We start from the raw sequence: 25,542 nt of genomic DNA, 5'->3' as shown, positions 1-25,542 counted from the left end.
CTCCACAGTAGTGAGTGGATATCTATTTATTTATTTCCTGTGTACGCGTGCTTTGCCTGCATGTATGTTTTTGTGCACCACTTGTATTCCTGGCTGGAGAGGGTGTTGAAGGACTGGAACTGGAGAGATTACTCAGTGTTAAGAGCTGTTCCAGAGGACCCAGCTTTGACTCCCAGCACCACCTACATGGTGGTTCAGCAACAGTCTAACTCAGTCCCAGGGAATCCTACACCCTCTTGTGGCCTCTCTGGGCACCAGGCACTCACCTGGTGCATAGATATGCATGCAGACAAAACTCTCATACATAAAATGAAACAATAAAGTAAAAGAAGAAAAAAAGAAAAACAATTGTACAGTATGATCCCTGGCATGTGCTCATTAGTACATGTAGCGCATACTAATAATTCTACAAATGAACAGTGAGTAAAATCCCTGTGCAGTGATAGGCAACATTAGAAAGGTACTGGGCCTGTGCCTTTGTGAGCATGAAAGACCTTGCCAGGATTTGAAATCCTAGAAATCTTAGGGAACAAGGGTTATTAGGTTAGTTTGCTTTCTTAATTTTGTAAACATTGAGTTCATTTGAACTTGTACGTTCATGAGGCCTTGTTTATACAGAGTACCTGTTCTGCATCTGTGCTTCACCCTGGGCCCATGCTGGGCAAGCATGTCAGTGAGCTGTAGTTCAGCTCTTGTGGCCTGCAACAAGGACCCATTAAGCTTACTTTGGCTTCAAATTTGCCTCCCAAGTGCTGGGATGAAAGGCGTGTGCCCCATTCTCTGCTTCTACCCACTGTTTAAAACTATTGAAAAGTTATTGGTGAGGGCCTAGAGATGGCTCAGGCAATACAGTGCTTGCTGGCAAGTATGAGGATCTGAGTTTGATTCTAGAACCCAGGTGTGACAGCTGGGCATGGGAACATGCACTTGTAATCCTTGCCTACATGGCCCACGAGAGAACTGCCTCAAAAACCTAGGGTGGATGGTGTTGCTAAAGAAAGACACTGCAGGTTGACCTCTGCCTTCCACGAGCACGTGCACACACAAGCATAGGTGCACACAAGCATTCACAGCAAAGAAAATGTTATTGGTGAGTCAGCTCTGTGATTCAGCACTCAGTGATCAGAGAATAGAGGACGAAGAATTTGAAGCCAACTGGGCATGGTGACATACACCTTTAATTTCAGTATTCAGGAGGCCGAAGTAGGTGGGCCTCTGAGGTGAGGCCACCCTGGTCTACAGAGTTTGAAGTCAGTCTAGAGTTGAAACCCTTAAGAAAGTCCTATGTAAAATGTGTCTTCATAATTTTTTTTAAAATGTTTTACCTAAGTATATGGTTTTGCTTGCATGTCTGTGTAGCTCATGAGTATCTGGTGTCCACCTCGCTGTTGGATGCCCTGGAACTGGAGTCCCAGATGGTTGTGCATTACAAGTGTGTGCTGAGACTTGTACTTGGGTCTCCTAGAAAGAAGCAAGTGCTCTTATCCAATGAGTTCTCTCTCTAGCTGGCTGTGTACACCTCTTCCTAAGACAACCTCCCTCCCCCTCTCCCTCACTTTCCCCCTTGTCTTTCAAGACAGGGTTTCTCTAGGTAGCCCTGGCTCTCCTGGAACTTGGTCTGTAGGCCAGGCTGGCCTCAACTCAGATCTGCCTTCCTCTGCTGCCTACCAAGTGCTGGGGTTAAAAGTGTACACTATCACCACCTCCTACCCTCACCCCCCAAGACGGGGCCTCATTATAGCCCTGGGTGGCCTAGAACTTAATGACATTCTTCTGCCTTCCAAGGGCTAGGAGTAAAGAGACATTTGTTCTATTAAAACAGTATGTGACCTTAACTCTGCAAAGTTGCCCACTTTAAAAACTTCATTATACATTAAATATAGTTTGATCACACAGTTTTCAGGATTGGAGATAAGGAAATATTTAGTGTGGAAACAATGTAGAAAATAAATGTAATACTTGAGTCCATAATTCCATTTTAATATTTTGTTTTTGTTTTGTTAAAGGAAGCGCCCTGATCAGACATGGGTTCAGTGTGATTCTTGTCTAAAGTGGCGAAAATTACCAGATGGAATAGATCAGCTTCCAGAAAAATGGTACTGCTACAATAACCCTGACCCACAGTTCAGGTACCAACCAGACGGCAGTGCCCTTCCTGAGAGGCAGACAGCACTGGGGAGGGGCGGGTGGGGCTGCTGACGCGTGACCCTCCTGTCATCCTTGTTTTTAGAAACTGTGAAGTTCCAGAAGAACCTGAAGATGAGGACTTGGTCCATCCCACGTATGAGAAAACCTACAAAAAGACGTGAGTGTCGTAGAGTGTGGTGAGCAGTGATCCCGTGAAGAGCACTGGTGTGTGCAGTGTGGTAGAGTGAGCAGTGATCCCGTGAAGAGCACTGGTGTGTGCAGTGTTGTAGTGTGAGCAGTGATCCCGTGAAGAGCACTGGTGTGTGCAGTGTTGTAGTGTGTGGTGTGCAGTGATCCCGTGAAGAGCACTGGTGTGTGCAGTGTTGTAGAGTGTGGTGAGCAGTGATCCCGTGAAGAGCACTGGTGTGTGCAGTGTGGTGAGCAGTGATCCCGTGAAGAGCACTGGTGTGTGCAGTGTTGTAGAGTGTGGTGAGCAGTGATCCCGTGAAGAGCACTGGTGTGTGCAGTGTGGTAGTGTGGTGAGCAGTGATCCCGTGAATGCACTGGTGTGTGCAGTGTGTGTAGTGTGGGGGGTGGTGAGCAGTGATCCCGTGAATGCACTGGTGTGTGCAGTGTGGTAGAGTGGTGAACAGTGATCCCGTGCATGCACTGGTGTGTGCAGTGTGGTGGCAGTGATCCGTGAAGAGCTGGTGTGGTAGGGGTGAGCAGTGATCCCGTGAAGAGCACTGGTGTGTGCAGTGTGGTAGAGTGGTGAGCAGTGATCCCGTGAATGCACTGGTGTGTGCAGTGTGGTGAGCAGTGATCCCGTGAAGAGCACTGGTGTGTGCAGTGTGGTAGAGTGGTGAGCAGTGATCCCGTGAATGCACTGGTGTGTGTAGTGTGGTGAGCAGTGATCCCGTGAAGAGCACTGGTGTGTGCAGTGTGGTAGAGTGGTGAGCAGTGATCCCGTGAATGCACTGGTGTGTGTAGTGTGGTGAGCAGTGATCCCGTGAAGAGCACTGGTGTGTGCAGTGTGGTAGAGTGGTGAGCAGTGATCCCGTGAATGCACTGGTGTGTGCAGTGTGGTAGAGTGGTGAACAGTGATCCCGTGAAGAGCACTGGTGTGTGCAGTGTGGTGAGCAGTGATCCCGTGAAGAGCACTGGTGTGTGCAGTGTGGTAGAGTGGTGAGCGGTGATCCCGTGAAGAGCACTGGTGTGTGCAGTGTGGTAGAGTGGTGAGCGGTGATCCCGTGAGAGCACTGGCATGCTGCTTCTGTGTCAGCGTGTGCTGTGAGGACCCAGGTTTGCTGGCCCAGCTGCACGTGCTCTGCTAAGAAGAATTTGGCGTTTGGGGCTGTGTTAGACGAGCTGTGCAGAAACACTCCTGTTAGGGGCCTCCGTCTTGACAGAAAGGGTGCCATGTACATTAACACTGAGAAGTTGATGAGCCTGGCCCAGAGAGATGGCTCGAGGTTAAAAAGCTGTTTCCCAGAGGATGCAGATTTGACTCCTGGCACCCATGTGGGAGCTCATAGCCACCTGACACTCCAGTCTTAGAGGACCCAGCATTTTCCTGACCTCCCAGGGCAGTGCACACATGTGGTACGCAGGCAGACATGCAGGCAGAACATACATGCATTAAAACAGGTGAAGTCTGTCTGTAAAGGGCACAGTCCTGTGTTAGGAGCTCAAAGGACAGTTCTTCTGGCCTGGCCAGGGACGGCAGGAATGGTATGGACCAGGAAGTTTCATGAAGGAGGTCATTTCTATAATCCGTCTTCGCCGGGTGGGAAGACTAGTATGTGGGTACAGTCAGTCATTTGTATGGCTCAAGCAGTGTGACTAGGGGTAAACAGGAATCGGAGATGAGCTATGGAGCAGTTAAGTAATGCACTGAACATAGAAGGCCAAGAACGTTTTGTGTGTGTTACATGGATGTGTGTGTGTGTGTGTGTGGAGACCAGGTCAGTGTCAGCTGTCTTCATTTGCGCTCTTTTTTTTATTTGTTTTTGTTTTGAGACAGGGTGTTACTATGTAACCCCATCTGACCTAGAACATTCTATGTAGACCAGGCTGTCCTCAAACTCACAGAAATCCTCCTGCCTCTACCACCCAAGTACTGGGATTAAAGGTGTGCGCCATTGCACCAGGCTCTCCTGTCCTGTTTTTTTTAGCTTGACTGGCCTGCCAGTGAAGGACAGGGCCCCTCCAGGCTCCACCTCTGCAGCACTGGGGTTAGATGTGTGTCGTGCCCAGCTTGTACTTGGAGTCTAGGGCATTTGAGCTTGGTTTCTCATCGCAGGTTTGCTCAGCAGGCACCTTGCTAACCGAGTTACCACACACACACACACACACACACACACACACACACACACACACCCATGGTCTGCTAGTATTTACATAATTTTAGAGTGGTTTTGGAAATAATGAAACCACTTTAAAGCCTTTAATATCCTTGTTTATGATCTGTGGTTCAGGCAGAGTGTTAGTAAGGTTTTTTCTTGTTTTTTAATTAAAGGAGGGAATGTGTATGGGGTGGGGGTACTCCATAGTCTAAATGTTTACCAGTGATCATAATGAAATCAAAGCTAAGTTTATTGTAGATATTTGAGTAACTTGGTAGTAAAATAGATATATCATTTGAAAATAGGATTGTGGAAATATTAATAGGCTAAATCTCAAGATGTTCATTTTTCATCTTTCTTTTAAAGCAGCAAGGAGAAATACAGGATCAGACACCTGGAAATGATCCCTCGGGTAATGAATCCTTCCATTTTATGTCTGTCTTAATTTTTAGAAGTACTTGGTGTAACTGATGCTGAATTCTAAAGTTTTGGGCTTTTATGACCAGCTGAGAGGGACTTGTTGCTTTCACACTCTTTCTTTGGTGCCCATTCTTGCTCTTTTCCCCAAGTCTTCCTAGCCCAACAGCGTCTTCAGACTGTCCTATTAATACTTAGTGGTGTATCATCGAGGTAAGGCAGCCTTTCCAAATCTTGTCAGGCACTCAGAATTGCTGAAATGAGGAGAATAAATGTCTGTGGAGTGCACAACCATAAAGGGGGCATGGATCTCATCCTCATTCCCCTCACGTTGAGGAAACATCAGGGAAGAGGTGGTGGGAAGATGATGAGGACAGAGGGCCAGGAGGAGAGAGTTGAGAGCTCGGTGACTGTCAGCACAAGGTCAGACAGTCAGCTCCCCTCGTCAGCTGCGGATGGCACTGGGGAGTCAGTTTTCCCTTTCCCTTTCTTTTTTCTTTCTTTTTTTTTTTTTTTTAACTCCCTTTAATTTTTTATATGCATTGGAGTTTTTTGTTTTTGTTTTTCCTGCATGAATGTCCATGTGAGGGTGTTAGATCTCCTAGAACTGGACTTACAGACAACTGTGAGCTGCCGTGTGGGGGCTGTGAATTGGACCAGGGTCCTCTATAAGAGCAGCCAGTGCTCTTAACCGCTGAGCCATCTCTAGTCCCGTGGGTCAGTTTTCTTTAAGGGTATGGCTCCTGTAGGTTGACTTGGCTCCAGTGGACCTCTCCACTACTTGGTATAAGGGCAGCCGGGATTGGATTTCAAAGAATCTTGTTATTAGAGAGCTGTATGTGGGGGAGGCTGACAAGGGAGTCGTGAGGTGGAGGCCAGGCAGTCTGATAAGCTATGGGTAGGCTGGGTGGGATATTTTGGCTGACTGTAAATATTTCTTGGACAGGAAGTTTTGTTCTGCCTGGGGTGTAGGTTTACTTGTAATTGCATTGCAATACTTTCTCGTGTGGTGTGGGGAGTACAGGACTTAGGAGAAGAACAGTGGGATGACTTTGATTTTGAAAGTACTGTATGATTATTTTCACTTTGATTCCAGTTTCTCAAAAGAATGTTTTTGTTCTGTTTTCTAAGCTGTGTGTGTGTGAGGTTCACAGCCTAGTGAATCTCTTTGCCTTTGTGGCTACTTAGAGGTTGTCTCATGTGTGCTTTGTTTATCTCTTTACTGGCACACTGGAGTCTGGAATGGCTCGGGCAGCTAAGAGCACACTGTGCACGGGTGAGGAGCTGAGGTGCGGCTGCCTGGCACCCACCCAGGAGTAAACGGCTGGTAGTGAGTGTGTGTGACCCAGCGCTTGGGAGGCCGAGACAGGTGTTCCCAGGAGGTTTCTGGCCAGCGATTCCAGCCAAATGGGCAAGCTTCAGGTTCAGTGAGACCCTGTGTCAAACATGAGGTGAGAGGGAGTGAGGAAGACAGCCAGCCCTGCCTCTGCCCTCCACAAGCTTGAGTCCACATGTGCACACATGTACACACAACCATATGCGTGCACATATACAAACAATAATAAGATGTGAAACCATGCCACCCTCGTAGCAGGCTGGATTAGTTTACTGGTCCATTTACCCATTTCTAATTAGCAAAAGAAATCCACATGTGGGGCTGGAGAGATGGCTTGGCAGGTAAGAGCACTGGCTGTTCTTCCAGAGGTCGCTCTGAGTTCAATTCCCAGCAACCACATGGTGGCTCACAACCATGCATAGTGAAATCTGGTGCCCTCTTCTGGCTCGAAGATATACATGCAGGAAGAACACTGTATAAATAATAAATAAATCTTTAAAAAAAAGAGAGATCCACATGCTTAGGATGATTCTCAGTATCTTCCGAGGTAAAAGGAAAATGGATTGTATGTATCTTGTGTTTGGTAACTATTACATTGAAATAGTTCCTCTAAGGTCCTTTTTCTTTTTTCCTCCAACAGATTAATCCTGAATTATTGTATCCAACAAGTGTTTCAAGTCAGAGCTTTTCTCCGATGAAGGAGAGTCTTCCAAGACCACATCTTTCAGAAGTCGGGAGTCCCTTTACAACAAGGCTTCTAAGTAACCACCTTGTTCCACCTCAGTCTGAACCTGAGAGCAGCAGGTTAGTGGTGTCCTTGTTCAGCAATAATGCAATTCTAAGAAACTAGAGTTCATGTGAATGGGAAAATTCTCAAGGATTTTCCCTACTGTCTTCAACTACATAGTTAAGTTAGCTAAAAACCACTAACTGAGAGCTATAATAGCACATACTGGTAATCTCAGCACTCAGGAAGTTCATGTTCGCCTGTGGAGAGTTGAGGCCAGCCTATGTAAACTGTTGTTTTAGGGGGGAAAAGCAAGATTTTACAGGCACATGGATGTGGGTGTGTGGTTTGATCAGATCTCTACCTCTTGCTGGGTTGGTGGCAGAGGCCTATAATCCTAGCTCCTTGGGTATAAGGTCTGCTTGGAGCTACAGAGTAAGAGTTGTAGGCTTTTATACACCCCATCTCAAAGCAAGAAGCATGGAGACCTAAGACTATAGTTTGTGTGAGCACCTCCCTGTTGTGCACAAGCCACAGAAACCACACCCTGGTTGACACACTTGAGTTAGCAAGTGTAGTTAGCAAGAAGCAGAACTACAGAAGCAAAAAAGCAAGGGTAGTGCATGTGGGGACTTTCCCTGGACCTGTAGACCTAGTCTTTGATGGAGTAGCTCTTTCCTGAAACTGTGGACTTAGTCTTTGATGGAGTAGATCTTTCCTGGAACTGTGGACTTAGTCTTTGATGGAGTAGATCTTTCCTGGACCTCTGGACCTAGTCTTTGATGGAGTAGCTCTTTCCTGGACTGGTGGACCTAGTCTTTGATGGAGTAGATCTTTCCTGGAATTGTGGACTTAGTATTTGATGGAGTAGATCTTTCCTGGACCTGTGGACCTAGTCTTTGATGGAGTAGCTCTTTCCTGGACCGGTGGACCCAGCCTTTGATGGAGTAGCTCTTTCCTGGACTGGTGGACCTAGTCTTTGATGGAGTAGCTCTTTCCTGGACCTGTGGACCTAGTCTTTGATGGAGTAGCTCTTTCCTGGACCGGTGGACCTAGTCTTTGGTGGAGTAGATCTTGCCTGGACCTGTGGACCTAGTCTTTGGTGGAGTAGCTCTTGCCTGGACCGGTGGACCTAGTCTTTGGTGGAGTAGATCTTTCCTGGACCGGTGGACCTAGTCTTTGGTGGAGTAGATCTTTCCTGGACCGGTGGACCTAGTCTTTGGTATAATCTTTCCTGACGTGGACCTAGTCTTTGGTGGAGTAGATCTTTCCTGGACCGGTGGACCTAGTCTTTGGTGGAGTAGATCTTTCCTGGACCGGTGGACCTAGTCTTTGGTGGAGTAGATCTTTCCTGGAACTGTGGACTTAGTCTTTGGTGGAGTAGATCTTTCCTGGACCGGTGGACCTAGTCTTTGGTGGAGTAGATCTTTCCTGGAACTGTGGACTTAGTCTTTGGTGGAGTAGATCTTTCCTGGAACTGTGGACTTAGTCTTTGGTGGAGTAGATCTTTCCTGGAACTGTGGACCTAGTCTTTGGTGGAGTAGATCTTTCCTGGACCTCTGGACCTAGTCTTTGATGGAGTAGCTCTTTCCTGAAACTGTGGACTTAGTCTTTGATGGAGTAGATCTTTCCTGGACCTGTAGACCTAGTCTTTGATGGAGTAGATCTTTCCTGGAATTGTGGACTTAGTCTTTGATGGAGTAGATCTTTCCTGGACCGGTGGACCTAGTCTTTGGTGGAGTAGCTCTTTTGTTCCTGTTTTGGCGAGTTTTCAGAATGGCGCCTCTGACGTGGTGTCAGTTGTGTCAACGTCTGGGGCCTGTTAACAGTATGTAGTATAAAAATCGCTGCCTTTATAATGGCCAGTGACCATCTTAGTTATTTATTCTGTCCTTGTTATAAAACACCCTGACAAAAGCCACCTACGGAGCCTAGAGAGATGGCTCAGCGAGTAAGAGCACTAGCCGCCTGTCCAGTGTGGATTCCCAGGGGAACCTGACGTCCCCTGCTGGCCTCCATGGGTATTGTATGCATGTGATATACAGACTAACATTTAGACAAAACACTATATATATATCATGTATATAAGATTTTTAAAATTAAAGAAAAAGGACAACTGGGGAAGGTTCATTGTGGCTCAGCTTGGGGTACAGTCCATCACCAGGGAAGTTGTGGCAGCAGGACTTGTTGCATGTTGTCACATGGCATCTAGGGTCGGGACTCAGACGCAGTGAATGCTAGTGCTCAGCCAGCTTTCTCCTTTCTGTGCGGTCTGATAGGCTGACTGAGGAGTCTGGTACAGCATCACTGAGTCGGTCCTAGTCTGTCTCCACCCTCTAGTGCTCAGCCAGCTTTCTCCTTTCTGTGCGGTCTGATAGGCTGATTGAGGAGTCTGGTACAGCATCACTGAGTCAGTCCTAGTCTGTCTCCACCCTCTAGTGCTCAGGGCTGGCGTTGCAGCACCTGCTCAGCTTCTCCCCTTGGGTGCTGGGGATGTGGACTCAGGTCTTCATTCATTCTTTCTTTTTTAGGTTTTCAAGACAGGGTTTCTCTGTGCAACAGCTCTGGCTGTCTTGGAACTTACTTTGTAGACCAGGCTGGCCTTGAATGTACAGAGATCCGCCTGCCTCTGCCTCCTAAGTGCTGGGATTAAAGGTGTGTGCCATCACCACTGGCATCAGGGCCTCATTCTTAAACAGCAAGTACTCTTAACCTCCTAAGATATCTCCCCAGCCTCAAGACAATTTCCAATTTGGGGGAATCATTTTATATGAAATTGACTTGGGCCAGCAGGTCATCCTTCAATGATGGGGTCCTAAGTGGGAGGTGGGCAGCAGATGGGAAGGTGAAGAAGAAAGGAAAACTGAGGTCAGGAGGTCTGGCACAAGCTATGTCTTATGCCAAGCAGGCACATAGCTCAGTACAACATCTTATGCACAGGTTTTCCTGAAAGGGAAAATGGGAAGGACTAGCTTCAGTAGGAAGCTAGTCAGACAGTAATACACAAGGGAACATTCAGATTGCACACGGCAGCCTGAGGACTGAGGGTCATCACCCTGTGCAGGAGGAGGAGTTGGGCTCTCAGCATCCACAGCCCCCTAAGGTCCTGCCTGGCCCCAGGCCATTACTGGCTCTACCAAGCTCATTCCTGATTTTAGACAAGGAACTACATTGCTTTACAATATTTCAATGAAAATCTTGGATTAGACTAGCTCTCAACACACAATAATAGAGAATCTGTTGGGCTTTGATCACTGTTGGTTTCAAGAAGGGTTCTGATTTAGGCCTTGTATTTATTGTAGTGCTTGGAAACCACCCGTGAAGAGATGTTTGTCAGCATAGACAATTGGTACTCTAAACAGATCAGTGGTGGGCTGTGGTGGTGCACGCCTTTAATCCCAGCACTTGGGGGGCAGAAGCAGGTGAATCTCTTAAGTTCAGGCTAGTCTGATCTACAGAATGTGTTCCAGGGCTAGACAGAGAAACCCTGTCTTGAAAACCCAAAAGAGCCCGGCAGTGGTGGCTCACACCTTGAATCGTAGTACTCGAGAGGCAGAGGCAAGTGGATCACCATGAGTTCGAAGCCAGCCTCATTTACAGAGTGAGTTCCAAGACAGCTAGGCTGTTACACAGAGAAACCCTGCCTTGAAGGAAAACAAACAAACAAACAAACAAAAACAGAGAGAGAGAGAGATCTCAGTAGTCAATTATTTCCTAATAGTAAAAGTAGAAAATAATTTGTGTCATTAATTCAGCATTAGGACTGAATAGTGTGACATTGAAAAAGTCAACCTGGGCATGTCTTAGAATTTCAAGATAATTAGAGAGTTGTTGAGTGCCTTGTTGGAATGATCACTCAAGTCCTTTGAGCACTGAGTCCTTAGTGGAGCTGGTTTAGAAGACTGAAACTGAAGAGTCGTGCCTCACGGGGGACAGACGGGAGGGTGTGGAGCTGGCCCTACTTTCTGCCGGTTCTGCCAAGATGGGGGGGTCCCAGCTCCACGTGTCCATCCCCATCGAACCTCCTACTGCTATGGCTTCCTTCCCACGGTGACTGTCCTCACATTGTACCACGGTGACTGTCCTCACACTGTACCACGTGACCCCTTCCCACGGTGACTGTCCTCACACTGTACCACGTGACCCTTCCCACGGTGACTGTCCTCACACTGTACCACGTGACCCCTTCCCACGGTGACTGTCCTCACACTGTACCACGTGACCCCTTCCCACGGTGACTGTCCTCACACTGTACCACGTGACCTCTTCCCACGGTGACTGTCCTCACACTGTACCACGTGACCCCTTCCCACGGTGACTGTCCTCACACTGTACCACGTGACCCCTTCCCACGGTGACTGTCCTCACACTGTACCACGTGACCCCTTCCCACGGTGACTGTCCTCACACTGTACCACGTGACCCCTTCCCACGGTGACTGTGTCCTCACACTGTACCACGTGACCCCTTCCCGCGGTGACCGTGTCTTTACACTGTACCATGTGACCCCTTCCCACGGTGACTGTCCTCACACTGTACCACATGACCCCTTTCCACGGTGACTGTCCTCACACTGTACCACGTGACCCCTTCCCACGGTGACTGTCCTCACACTGTACCACGGTGACTGTCCTCACACTGTACCATGTGACCCCTTCCCACGGTGACTGTCCTCACACTGTACCACGTGACCCCTTCCCACGGTGACTGTCCTCACACTGTACCACGTGACCCCTTCCCACGGTGACCGTCCTCACACTGTACCACGTGACCCCTTCCCACGGTGACCGTCCTCACACTGTACCACGTGACCCCTTCCCACGGTGACTGTCCTCACACTGTACCACGTGACTCCCCCTGTACCACGTGACCCCTTCCCACGGTGACCGTCCTCACACTGTACCACGTGACCTCTTCCCACGGTGACTGTGTCCTCACACTGTGAGCCGAATGACCTCTTCTCATGTTAAATTGCTTTTGTCAAATATTTTGACACAGCACCAGGGAGAGTTGTATTCTGTCAAGCCCATGTTTTTTTGTTTGTTTGTTTTTCGAGACAGGGTTTCTCTGTGCAGCTTTGGAGCCTGTCCTGGATCTCACTCTGTAGACCAGGCTGGCCTCGAACTCACAGAGATCCGCCTGGCTCTGCCTCCCCAGTGCTGGGATTAAAGGTGTACACCACCACCGCCTGGTAAAATTTTTGTTTGTTTGTCATGCCCATGTTTTACAAACTTACATTTTATGTCTATAATTTCTTCCAGCCTGAAACGGAGACTTAATACTCGTTCATCAATTCTGAATGCAAAGACTCGGAGATTAAATAATCCTCCCTTTGAAAATTCAAAAGCTTACAAAGATGATGATGATGAAGATGTCATCATCTTAGAAGAGAACAGTACCCCCAAACCTGCGGTCGACCATGATGTTGAAGTGAAGTCGGAGCAGAGCCACTCGGAACAGAGTGCTGTGCAGGTTGAACTTGTAGGCAGCCCTGAACCCTGTGCCCAGGCCAGTGCAGCCAGCACCTCCACCTCCAAGTGCGACCTGGGCACTGCTGTGGGCTCCACGCAGACTGACGCGCCAGGTTTAATTGTTAAAAAGGAGGAGAGTGTTGACGATGGCGAGCCGGGTGCGACGAGTGACCCAGTGACACTGTCCTCCTGTGTAAGTGCTGAAGCCAAGGCGCAGGAGGCCCTGGAGAGGTCAGCGGACGATGCTGGCCGTCAGTTACAGGATCTGAGGAGTGAGCTGCTTTCCGTCACACAGGAGAGGGATGACTACAAGAGACAGTGTGAGATGTACACTGATGAGATCAAAGTGCTCCAGCAGAGGATCCTGGAGATGAACGACAAATGCGTGAAGAAGGAGACCTGCCACCAGTCCACCGAAACCGACGCTGTGTTTGTGCTCGAAAGTGTTAACGGGAAGTCGGAAAGCCCGGACCCTGTGGGGTCGCAGTATCAGCAAGCTTTGGAAGAGATAGAGAGGCTGAAGAAGCAGTGCAGCGCCCTGCAGCACGTGAAGACGGAGTGCAGCCAGTGCTCCGGCAGCAGCGAGAGTAAGAGCGAGATGGACGAGATGGCTGTGCAGCTGGACGATGTGTTCAGACAGCTGGACAAGTGCATCGTGGAGAGGGACCAGTATAAAAGTGAGGTGAGTGCCGCCAGTCAGCAGCCCTCGGGTGCCTTTACCGGAGAGGCCTCTGGCGGCTGGAGGGGTACGGAGACGCTGTTCGATTCTTAGACACGTCTAAAATAGGGACTGACTGGATGGTTCAGTGAATAAAGCCCCTGCCTTAGAAGCATGGGAACTGAAGTTCACATCCCACCACCTACATAAAACCCCAGTGGGTGTGGCAGTTTAATCTGGGGTTCGCAAGCTCTAGGGTCAAGAGATGCGGCCTCAGTAAATGAAAAGCAAGAGTTAGTAATGTCTGCCTCAGGCTTCCACATACACACGCCAATAAACAAAAAAGTAAAATAAATTTATGCTATGTATTAAACCAGGTCTGGTAAATACCTATAGTCCTAGCACTTGGGATATGGAGTCAGAGATCAGGAGTTCTAGGTCATCCTCACTACATGGTAAGTTTGAGGCTAGCCCGGGCTACATAAGACTCTGTCTCCCCTCCTTGGCCTTCCATCCCCCCTGCCCGCAAAAAAAGAGGTTTGAGAGTACTAGAAAACTGGGCAATGGTCAGTTACGGTGGTGAGTGTCCTGTAGTGAGTGGGATGTTGCTTTGACTGAGTAACTTTTACTCAGTATAGTCAGAATTTGGCGTGTAAAACTAGTACACCTTTTAACAACCATGTGGGGTAGCCAGTAGTACCCTCCTTTTGTGGAGGAGACCTCTGAGTGCAAGCAACATAATAAAGTCCAATCAAATGGCAACTCTACAGTTCAGACACAGACTCCTTGTGTACAGTAAGTGTGGTCTGAGATGGCTCCTCAGGGCCAGTCATGGCACGTGTGTCTTCCAGGCTGCAGGAAAGCAGTGTTTATATGCTGCTGGGCTGATCGGTGCCTGGAAAATGCAGTTACTGAAGGTGTTTTCTTCAGAGGAAAAAGAAAAGCATTAGCTATGAATGGTAGCCTGTGCATATGTCCTACTTCAGATTTGCAAAGTTTTTTTTTTTTTTTTTTTTTTTGGGTTTTTCGAGACAGGGTTTCTCTGTGTAGCTTTGCGCCTTTCCTGGGACTCACTTGGTAGTCCAGGCTGGCCTCGAACTCACAGAGATCCACCTGCCTCTGCCTCCCGAGTGCCGGGATTAAAGGCGTGCGCCACCACCGCCCGGCTAAAGTATTTTATTTTTAAGATAGGGTCTTACTGTGTAGCCCTGGCTGTCCTGGAAATTGATGTGTAGACCAGGCTGGCCTCAAACTCAGAAAGAGAGATCTACCTGTCTCTCCCTTCTAAATGCTATATTAAGGTGTGTGCCACCACATCCAATGTAACGTTAGCTTTTTAAGTTTTTTTTTACTTTATTATTTTATGTGTATAGGTGTTTTCTCTATGTGTGTTTGTACCTTGTGGGTGTCTGGTGCATGGAGAGTGTGGATTCCCCTAGAACGGGAACTGCCAGCAGCCAGTGCTCTTAACCAGTGAGTCATCTTTCCAGCCCTGTATGCACTCTGAATGATAGGTTATTGTGTTAAATGATAAAACACAAGCAAGTTAATACAAGCTTTTACTGTAATTAATAATATTAAGTGGATGAAATGAGAGCCTTTTCAAACAACAGCATTAACATCTTGGTGTTTCACTTTTCTAGGGTCCACTTACAGTGTGTCAAATGGTCATTAACACTTTAAGCAAATGAAACTTGTTTAATGAAAAGTTACTGAGCACTAGAATGTAGCTCAGTGATGGGTTTCCTATAAGAGCAAGACCCTATATTCCCAGCCCCAGAAAATAAAGGTAGCCAGGCGGTGGTGGTGCATGCCTTTAATCCTAGCACTTGGGAGGCAGAGCCAGGCGGATCCCTGAGTTTAAGGCCAGCCTGGGCTACAGAGCAAGATCCAGGACAGGCACCAAAACTACACAGAGAAACCCAGTCTCGAAAAAAAAGAAAGAAAGAAAAGAAAAAAGAAAACAAAAACTTTGCTGGAGTGTTTTAGCAGCTGGTAATTTTATCAGGGTGGTTCTTTACATTTCTTCGCTTAGACTTGCACTTGGACTGTATTTTTAAAATTTTATGCTTATAAACTGTATTTTTTGTCAGGTTCAGTTATTGGAAATAGAAAAATCACATGTTCATTCGCAGTGTGAAGAACTCAAAACTGAAATTGAACAGTTGAAGTCCACGAGTCAGCCGGCAGGAGCAGATGTTTCAACTTCAAGCAATGCTGAGGAATCCGTCAGTTGTGTGGACGGGGAAAGGTATTGGAGCTTGTTTACAGAGTGGGGGTTGTCCGCTCACCAGTTACCTCTGCTCACATACGCTCCGGAGACACTCTTCTCTGTAGTCACTGCACACATTGTGGTCCTGGCAGAGCTGCTGATACGGAAGGTTAAGAGAAGGAACATTGCTTCAAGTTGCTAAATTAAGGGATAGGAAATGGTTTGGGTTATTTGGGTAAAAAAAAAAAAAATGAACACTGGGCTGAATTTCACCATGACCATGACCTAGGACTCCATTAAAAGTGGGCCAGAACAATGGATAACTACCTGAGTGAGAGCTGGGTATTCAGGTTTGGGCTTTTGTTTAGCTTTAGGTGATGGTGGTGAGTTTTGTTCTTTTTGATACAGGATCTCAGCTATTTACTACGTGGGTGCAGGGTTCTGTGTAAGATCTACAAGTCTAAACAATAAATGAATTATTACCTGATCTCAGTTGGCTTCTTCTATGACCAAAAGCAACTTGGGAGTAAAGAGTGTTTGGCTTAAGCTTCCAGGTTGCAATCCCTCCAAGAGGGGAGTCAGAGCAGGAGCTTGAGGCAGAAGGCTGCTGCTGGCTTCCATCCTGACTCATGCACCTTAGACACTGATACAGACCAGCCTGACTGTTGAAGCTGCTCTCAGGCGGCCTAGGCTGTACCAGCTTAACAGTTAACCTACTAGGACACACATTAGAGAAGTCTCACAGGTGAACAAAGCCCGCTTCGTGGTATTCAAACCACGGTTTTGGGTACTTACTTGACCACAGAATTTTTTCCTAACATAAGTAAAGTACAGTTCAGGTTATTTTCCTCCAATAGAAGGTGAAATTCAAAGCTCCGTGTTTTAGTTCTTTGTGTTCTCACTTATTGCTGTCTTCCTAGGTGACAGCAAATTGGAACTAGCATCTAATTTGTGTGTTTTTCTAGTCCAGGTTATCTCAAGAGCCTCTAGTTTAATGAAATATTCTACTTGGATTTAGCCTAGCATCTGATGAGTCATTTGGTTATTGAATTAAATCCAGTTTTTGAGGGAGTTTCTACTTGTCATTTTACTCTGTATCATTCCACAGAGGTTTCTGTATTTTCACTTTTAATTTTTAAGTCCCATAAGAGAAGTCATTTATATTGCAGTGCTCACCTAATCAGTTAATACTTGTGTTTGCAGCCTCAAACTTCGTTCTCTTCGAGTCAATGTAGGACAGCTGCTAGCTATGATTGTGCCTGATCTGGATCTTCAGCAAGTCAACTATGACGTTGATGTGGTGGATGAGATTCTAGGACAGGTGGTGGAGCAAATGAGTGAGATCAGCAGTGCTTAAGGTGCAGACATGCGGTGCAGCCTTCATGATGGCAAGTTCAGTTGAACAGGCAGCAGACTGAAGGACCGCGTCTTCACTGTGTTCTATGCATCCAGTGTCACAGCTCCTGTGGACACACTTTGGAAATAACCTGTGACTGGCTGGTATCGAGCAACTTAGTAGCTACCCTAGCTTCTGTTCTGAATGTAAATATTTGTATTGAGCCCACACGTATTTTTTTATTGCCCTAGAGACTGGTGTTTTTCACCAGGAGGTTTTCAGGTTGTTCCTACGGTTTGTGCAATTTTTCTGGCTCCCTAAAATGTATTTTTCTCAAAGTTGAGGGCTGTGCCATAATGTAAATGGATATGTTGCTACTGTTGTTTCTTTTCAATGAGCATAAGTAAGATTCTCAATAATGTAGTGACCCTCCTGATGAGGACTGCTTGCAAGGGAGCTGAGGCTAGTGCTTTTCTCTGTAAACTCCTGTCGGAGATCATTCTACATAGAGGAGAAAGGAAAGCCAAAGCTAGCTTCATTTCGCCTGGCTTTTTCTTGTGCTGAGATTGCTAGTCATCAAGTCAAATGTTTTCCAGGACAACGAAAAGATCTTTGAAGTATTAAAAATATCCAGCGAAAACCATGTTTACTTAGAAGCCCATTTTTGGCTGTTGATTCAGCATGAAGTGGGCACAATAATTATTTGAGATTTCTTTTTGTGAAATTTCCTGTATAGCCTCTGTAGGGTTACTGCAGATCAACGTGAGCTGAGAGGGCGGTCTTTCTCACACAGTACTGCGTATCTTCTACGATATTATGAATGTACATGTTTTTATCCTGGAGTTAATCACAAACGGGCCTGCGGTTACAGAGTCACACGCCGGAAAATATGCTTTTACTGGTCCCAAGTCTTGTGCAATCTGAAAAGAGGAGATGGCCTTTTATTACATATGAACTGTATATAATTAAGAATCATATTTTCCACAACTAAAATGTGTTATTTTTTCCAAAGTTTTATTGTTGCTATTTATTTTAACTTTTGTTTCTGAAAATTCAGTACATATTCATTTTGTGTGTGTGGTTAGTTACACATCTGTTGTATACAACATTGAGTCTTTATGTATATTACCTTCTGGAAATTGCAAATAAATGAAGTTTTTGTTTATTTACTTGATAAAGGTGATAGTTATTTTTGGTGTCAAGCTGATTTTCTCTTTAATACATGCTAAGTGTATGTAATGACAGATCCTCACATGCTTTTGAAGAATCAGTGTTAATTCAGATATTTAAGCACATACCCACTGGGCCTTCAGTTGACATAGTGTACTCTATTAATTATAAGCTATGCTCTTAGGAGACTTTCCCTTCTGTGAGGCCAGGCTCATTGCTCTCGAGGGTAAGAGTTGTGTGCTCAGGAAGACTCTCACGGTCCTAGGGATGAATCTTACTGGCCACATTCCCAGCCCAAAATGAAAGCTTTTGTGTAAACCATTCATCTTGCCTGAGTGACAGCACCTGTGTAGGTCATAGAAGTTTTGTGAATGTTTGAGGTGGGTACAAGGGGTCTTGGAAGATGCCATCTTTCTTTTGGTTGGCTACACCCCTGAAAATGTATTTTATATGGCTATGATGTGACTTCATGAGAAATCAATCATAGGCTTCCTAAAATAATTTGCTTATAATTGAGTTGTTTTCATATCTTCCACCCTTTAGCAAAAGAGGCTGAAAGGTGGAGATAAAGAGAAATGCATGGGCTTCACTGGTGCACAGGATTAAATGAGCGATCTTCCTGTTCTGATGCACAATCTAAAACAGAAACTGTAAGCAAGACAGCCAGAGCGATATAGAGTCTCTCACAAGCAGAACCCGCTTTAGTCAGCTAAGGCTGCAGGCGGAGAGAAAGTTGAGATCCCGCAGAATAGGAGTGGTGTGCACATCCCCGTGTCCCTGGGTTGGACTCCAGACCCCTCTGTGCCTGCTTCCTCTGTGACACTGCCCGTCATCTCAGATGTTTTGATTTTCACACTTCTGTCCGTGACGCTCCAGGCCTCTTCATGCTGACACTGACACAAGGTTGTCATCCGTGAAGTTCACACACAAGAACCATACAGTTGAGGAGCCAAAGGAGCAGTGTTACAGCAGCAGTCTTGTGCTGCCTGTGTTTGTAGCTGTTACGGCTTTGTCGGACAGTTTTCTCTCCGGGTCCGCCAAGCCCCAGCAGTCCGACAGCCCACTAATAAAATAATCACACAGACGCTTATATCACTTACAAACTGTATGGCCATGGCAGGCTTCTTGCTAACTGATCTTATAGCTTAAATTAATCCATTTCTATAAATCTATACCTTGCCACGTGGCTCGTGGCTTACTGGCCTCTTCACATGCTGCTTGTCATGGCGGTGGCTAGCAATGTCTCCCTCTGTCTTCCTGTTCCCTCCTTTCTCCTCTCTGTTAGTCCACCTATACTTCCTGCCTAGCCACTGGCCAATCAGTGTTTTATTTATTGAGCAATCAGAGCATTTGACATACAGATCATCCCACAGCACCCAATAACAGGTTTTTTTGTTTGTTTTTGTTGTATGTCCCTAATTGACCTAGAACTCGTAGGCCAGTCTGGTTTAGGACCCGTGGTAGGGAGCCTACCTGCCTCTGCCTCCCAAGTATTGGGATTATAGGTGTGTGCTTCTAGGCCAGCAATAAACACATTTTTTAAAAAACACTTGCCTAGTTAATTCCAGCTGCCGCTGGTGATGAGCCCGTATTCTGTAGCTCATGGATGGGTATCCACAAGCACTGTACTCAAGGAGTTTGTGAATTGAACAATCAGCAAGCAAGAAAAGAGAGTGAGTCATACTCCAGTGGGAAGTGTAGAGACTGCCTCCCCATGGTCTGAAGCCATACTCCTTTGAGTATGGCCTTCCAGAAATAGCTGCATACATAGAAACATTCATATACTTACTGAATTTATGTCTCAACTTACAGTGGTACTTAGCAAGATGTTGGTAACATTTCAGCATCACTTCTTGAGAAAGGTTCAAGACAGGCTGAATTGCACTACTGACAGCCAGGGATCTTAGCAGCATTCTCTGAGAGCAATGTGCTCCAAGTCTTCATTTGTGGTTTTCTTTTGCTGTGTAGGAGTTGGAAACAGGGCCATGCATATGTTGTTTGTCTTTTAATATGTCAAAAATACCATGCAAATGAATAAATACCAAATTACCTTTTCAAATATATCTGGAGTGTAAGTTCTTCGCAGGAAATATTGATAAGGTTGGAGAATGTACATTTTATTGTTTATCAAAGATGTTGCAGGGATTTATATTCCTTTGTGCAGTTAAGTATATGAGTTGTTCCCCTTCTCCCCCCAAAAATCTGTACATCATACTGATTTTCAGTGATTTGACATGTATAAAAACAGGACAGTTGCACTTTGTCTTAGGTTGAAAGTGTTGACCTTTTTCTCTGCCTGCTCTTTCATGTTTTGCTGCTGTAATGAATCTAAAAGCTTGTACTGATGTATCCATAAACACTAATAACATCCAGGCAGCTATATCAGAAAACACTAGTTACTTTATTTCATGCATGGATTCACTTAAGAGAGTCTCAGTGGATTCCTAGATCCTGAAATTGTCCTTTGGACACTGAACCACAGGTCCCCAAAACCATGAATGCCAGCTTAGTGGAAAAGAAAGTGTAACCATGGCCATTGCTTCTCAGAATTCAGGTTCTTGGTTACAATGTTAATTTTAGGGCTCTGGAAAGGAACTATTGCACAGTCAAATTGACTGCCGGTGCAGCCACCACTAAACAGTAAACCAAGATCTTCTGTAACATGTTGATAATTAAGGAAGACTATAAAATAGAAAAATTGTAGGTGATACTAGGGGGTTGGTTGTCACGATTTCTATTACTGTGAAGAGACACCATAATCTCAGCAACTCTTATAAAGGAAAGCATTTCATTGGGACTAGGTTACAGTTCAGAGGTTTAGTCCATTATGGCAGGAAACATGGCATCAGGCAGGCAGACATGGTGCTGGAGACATAGCAGAGAGTCCTACATCTTGATCTGCAGGCAGCAAAAGGAGACTGTGTGCCACCCTGGGCGTAGCTTGAGCATCTGAGACCTCACAGCCCTCCTCCACAGTTACACACTTCCTCCAACAAGGCCACACCTCCTAATAGTGCCACTCCCTATGGGCCAAGCGTTCAAACACAGGAGTCTATGGGGCCCATTCCTATTCAGACCAGCACAGGAGTTGTATGTAAGAAGGGTAAACACAAAGCCTAGGCAAAGTGGCCATGAAAACCAACGATAGCTATTACTGAAACTCTGGAATTTGTCTACTGGAAAAACACCGAATAAAGTCTGCATTCAAGATGTGCTTACATGACAGGTGGTGGTAGTGCACGCCTTTAATCCCAGCACTTGGGAGGCAGAGGCAAGTGGATCTCTGAGTTTGAGGCCAGCCTGGTCTATAGAGTTCCAGGACAGCCAGGACTACACAGAGAAACTCTGTCTCAAAAAAAACAAAAAAGAAAAAAAAAAAAAGAAAAGAAAAGAAAAAGATGGGGGCTGGAGAGATGGCTCAGCGGTTAGGAGCACTGACTGCTCTTCCAGAGGTCCTGAGTTCAATTCCCAGCAACCACATGGTGACTCACAACCATCCATAATGAGATCTGGTGCCCTCTTCCGGCCTGCAGGCAGAACATGTATACATAATAAATAAATTTAAAAAAAAAACTATAAAAAGAAAAGAAAAAAAATGTACTTATCAGCAGGTTGTGTCTACTGCTGTAGTGGGTAGCTGTTCTAGCTAATGACCTTGAAGCACTGCCCCAGTGAGGCAGCAGGTAACAGCTACATCTGCCTATGACCTTAATGTATATGCCCTCCCCCCAGGCATGGCCACTTGGGACCCTTAAGACCTAGGGTGCACATATGTGGTGCTCTCGTTGCTTGCTCATAGTTTGGATGTTGGAACTGACCAAGCAGATCTTGGAAGAAGATCAGTGTGGGCCATAGCTTGACTTTCCTGGACTCTATGATAAATACCTGTGCTGTAGTGAGTTACCCCCTAATAAATTCCCTTGCTCTTTAAATAGAGTCAGACTGGTAATAATGACTTAAATAGACGGATTCTTTCTATGGAACCTCCTAATTTACCACAAGAGCTTAAGGCTTTACAGAATACTAATGAGGATTTAACAAAGTAGATTCTTTCCGTGTAATCTGCTAACTTACTATAAGGACTTCAGTCAATTAATAATAACTGGACAACGAGATCTAATTTTATTGATAATAAATAGGAATACTTAATGGATAAAACAACTTTTCAGAGCAATCTTAATGCCATTCAGATAATTTATAAGGAGGAAAGGTCATCGCTAGCTGATAGAATAAAGTCTATGGAATCATATGTTTCTGATGGACTTATAAAATTGTATGATTCCATGAAATCTCTAGAATCCTTTAAAATGGGAGGATCAAACACTGCAACAGGTGTTAGTGAATCGATTTCAAGCTCTGGAAGAGTCTCTCAGTAAAGATAACAAAGAAACTAATAAGCAAAGGGCAAAGCCATACAAGTAGTAACATCACCAGGTGGCTCTGATAAAATGGCTTATCCTGTCACCATACGTGAGAAGCCAGCAGATGATAAATAAACATCCTGAGTCATTGTAGAATATATCTCGCAGCCTATTCATATGAGGGATTTAAAAACATTAAGAAAGTGGTGGTCACCTATGGTACACCAGATGATTGGAATAAGTTAATCTCAGCTGTCTTAGAATACAGCCAGCAATTACAATGGAAAAGCTGGTCTAGAGAAGAGGCTAAAGTCTTTGAACAACAAGGTAAGATCAGAGGTTTTGAGATCTCCCAAGTTCAAATTCTTGGTGAGGACTATTTCACTGATAGTTGTAGCACAAATCTTAAAACCCAGTGTCAGTTATTGGGGTGAGTGCTGGAAGATCAGAGAAGCAGAACAAGCCACAGCCACCTCCCCTTGCCAATTCCTCAGCTGTTTCCTCAGTCTTGAAGCCTCTGTATCCTCATCCGAATGGATCTTAGCTGAACTGCTGCTCAAAAGCCTAAAAGCTTAACCAGATCTAGTTCCTGGTCCTCACGCCTTATATACCTTTCTGCTTTCTGCCATCACTTCCTGGGATTAAAGGTGTGTGTCACCATGCCTGGGTGTTTCCAGTGTGGCTTTGAACTCACAGAATACTTACACCTCTAAAGGTCAGGCCAGCACCTTTAGAAAAATGGATTCAATATATAAACGGTGTTAAGTCTCAACTATGGTAATGAGGCTTGGATAGGAGAGGCCATTTCCAGAGGTGGAAGAAGGCTTCAAGGTACCAAATGTTTTAACTGTGGTATACCAGGTCATATGAGAAGAAATTGTACACAGGATGATCCTAGAAGAAATGCTTCTAGAAATAACCCAAACGGGAGACCCCAACCCTCTGGATTATGCAGAAGACATGGCAAAGGCTGACATTGGACCAATGAATGCAGATCAACAATACATGTCCGAGGCAACCCTTTACCAGTGGGAAATGCCTCAGAGGGCCTCTCACAGGCCCCCAGATGGAACATGGTCCAAACATTTCCAGCCACTGTGGAGGAAATTCCTCTCCAGGACAATTAAATAACTGAGTGTCTAATGTAAAGAATAATACTGCACTGGAAGATAGAACAGCTCTGATAGATGGATCTTCCAAAACTTCCAAAAACACACCATAAAACAAATAGTTTGGCAGACTTCCATAAATGAACAAAGACCAAAGCTTAGAGTACAAATTAATGGCGATGTTCTGAAAGGCCTGGTAGACACAGATGTGGACATGATTATAATTACACCAAAATCATGGCATCTGAATTGGCTTCTTCAAGAGGTAGATGTCCAGTTTCTAGAGACTGGCACCCTATCTCAATTAAAACAGAGTTCGAGATGGGTTGAATGCACAGGGCCAGAAGGACAGAGAGGAAGGCTGAGGCCATAGGTGGCAAATGTCGCATCTGCCTCAACCAGCAAGGAAGACGCAACACCAGGCTCTTCTCCAAGCAGTTTATTCAGGAACCTTGAAACAATCTTCTTCTGACCCCTGGGAAAGCCCACCCACAACCTAAATAGCTTCTGGGCATCCAACCCCAATCTGCCACGTGGGTACTGCGGATAGGTCCAGGTATGCGGAAGCAAGCCAAATCCTTAGCCTTAGCCAAATAAGGAGTTGTTTATCACAGAGAGCACTCACAGTCGGGAGGGTGGAAGGCGGAAGCCAGTGCCATCTTTGAGGCATGGCTACAGGCAGCTCTCTACAAAATGTAGTGGTGAATCGTTGGGGCTGAGATCTGTTACAGCAGGGAATACCCAGATTCAAATTCCTACACTCTCAGAAAGAGAATACAGACCAATACATATTTCTAGGAATAACATTATAAGATACTATAAAAAACCAGCCACCAACCATTCAGGCTGTACATAAACAAAGCACAACTACCATTAAACGCTCAAAAGTACCAACAGCCCTACCTTTAAAATGGCTAGTTGACAAACCTGTCTGGATTGGACAATGGCCTATGACACAAGAGAAACTACAAACTTCAGAACAGCTGGTTCAGGAGCAGTTAAATGCTCAACATTGAAGAATCTATCAGCCCTTGGAATCCTCCTGTGTTTGTTATTAAAAAGAAATCTGGTAAATGGAGAATGCTGACAGATCTGAGAGCCATTAATAAAGTAATTCAGCCTATGGGCTCCCTACAGAATGGGATGCCCTTGCCCACTATGTTACCAAAAGAATGGCCTATTATACTTATTGACTTAAAGAAATGTTTCTTTACCATACCTCTACAAGAAAAGGATAGAGAAAATTTGCCTTAACAGTACCTGATAATATTAATTCTCAGCCAATCAAGAGATATCAATGGAAGGTCCTCCCACAGGGAATGTTAAATAGTCCCAGCCTGTGCCAATATTTTATGCAAAAACATTGAAAATAATTCATGTGAAATTTCCACAATTCATAATTTAGCATTATATGGATGATATCTTATTAGCTGATCCAAAGTTAGGTACCTTAGAGAATACGTTTAAAGAAATAAATAAAAAAAAAGTTTTGCTTCACTGGGGACTACAAATTACTTCTAAAAAGATACAAAGAGGAAATTCTATTAATGACTTAGGATATAATATAGATCTCCAAAAAATTAGACTCCCAAAAGGTATAACTCAAGAGAGATAGATTGCAGACTCTCAATGATTTTCAAAAATTGTTAGGAAGCATTTCCAACTTACAGACCATCATTGGAATACCTAAAGATGGACTAGTAAATTTAGCCAATACACTAAAAGGGGACAAGGACTTAGTCCAAGAGAATTATCAGCTGAAGCTAAGAAGGAATTGGCTTCAGTAGAAAAGAAAATACAAGAGGCACATGTAGATTGTGTTAATCTAGAACTTAACTGCATTCTGGTCATATTCCCCTCTAGACATTCCCCCATAGGTATTTTGATGCACAGGGAAGATATTATATTGGAATGGATATTTCTACCATGTAAACCAAGTAAGAAGTTAAAGATATATGTAGAAAAGATCTCTGATTTGATTCTAAAGGGAAAATTAAGACTTCATAAATTGACAGGAATGGACCAGGCAAAATTCTAATGCTTTTAACAAATGAGGAGATTTCCTCTTTATGGAAAGATAATGAATACTGACAAAGAGCCTGCAGTAACTTTTCTGGAAGAGATGAACAACTGTTATCTCCGAAGTAAGAGAATAGAATTCATAAGAAGAACTGAATGGGTCCTTCCTCACATTATATGGCAAAAGCCAACTCTTGAGTCCCCACATTCTATACTGATACAAATAAATCAGGAAAGGCAGAATATAAATCAGG

The 25,542-nt window shown here is 45.2% G+C and overlaps 1 protein-coding gene across 3 annotated transcripts in view; it reads left to right on the top strand.

Moving 5' to 3' along the window:
• The window catches only part of Morc3 (MORC family CW-type zinc finger 3), a 47,984-nt gene extending 30,181 nt beyond the window's left edge, over positions 1 to 17,803 (top strand). The window contains exons 11-17 of one of the 3 annotated variants that reach the window (XM_028879979.2): positions 2,007 to 2,129; positions 2,231 to 2,305; positions 4,842 to 4,884; positions 6,866 to 7,029; positions 12,214 to 13,105; positions 15,175 to 15,332; positions 16,497 to 17,803. In XM_028879979.2, coding sequence (XP_028735812.1) covers positions 2,007 to 2,129; positions 2,231 to 2,305; positions 4,842 to 4,884; positions 6,866 to 7,029; positions 12,214 to 13,105; positions 15,175 to 15,332; positions 16,497 to 16,650 — 1,609 coding nt within the window. In that variant the 3' untranslated portion in view covers positions 16,651 to 17,803. Of the gene's footprint in view, positions 1 to 2,006; positions 2,130 to 2,230; positions 2,306 to 4,838; positions 4,885 to 6,865; positions 7,030 to 12,213; positions 13,106 to 15,174; positions 15,333 to 16,496 lie in introns of all 3 variants that reach the window. The other 2 variants (XM_028879980.2, XM_028879978.2) reach the window with 2 other exon arrangements.
• The last annotated feature ends 7,739 nt before the right edge of the window (positions 17,804 to 25,542 follow it).

The sequence above is a fragment of the Peromyscus leucopus genome, chromosome 12 (genome assembly GCF_004664715.2).
Source record: "Peromyscus leucopus breed LL Stock chromosome 12, UCI_PerLeu_2.1, whole genome shotgun sequence".
Classification (NCBI taxonomy): Eukaryota; Metazoa; Chordata; class Mammalia; order Rodentia; family Cricetidae; genus Peromyscus; species Peromyscus leucopus.
Note: the sequence above shows the minus strand (reverse complement) of the source record. Positions and strands in the feature narration are given on the sequence as shown.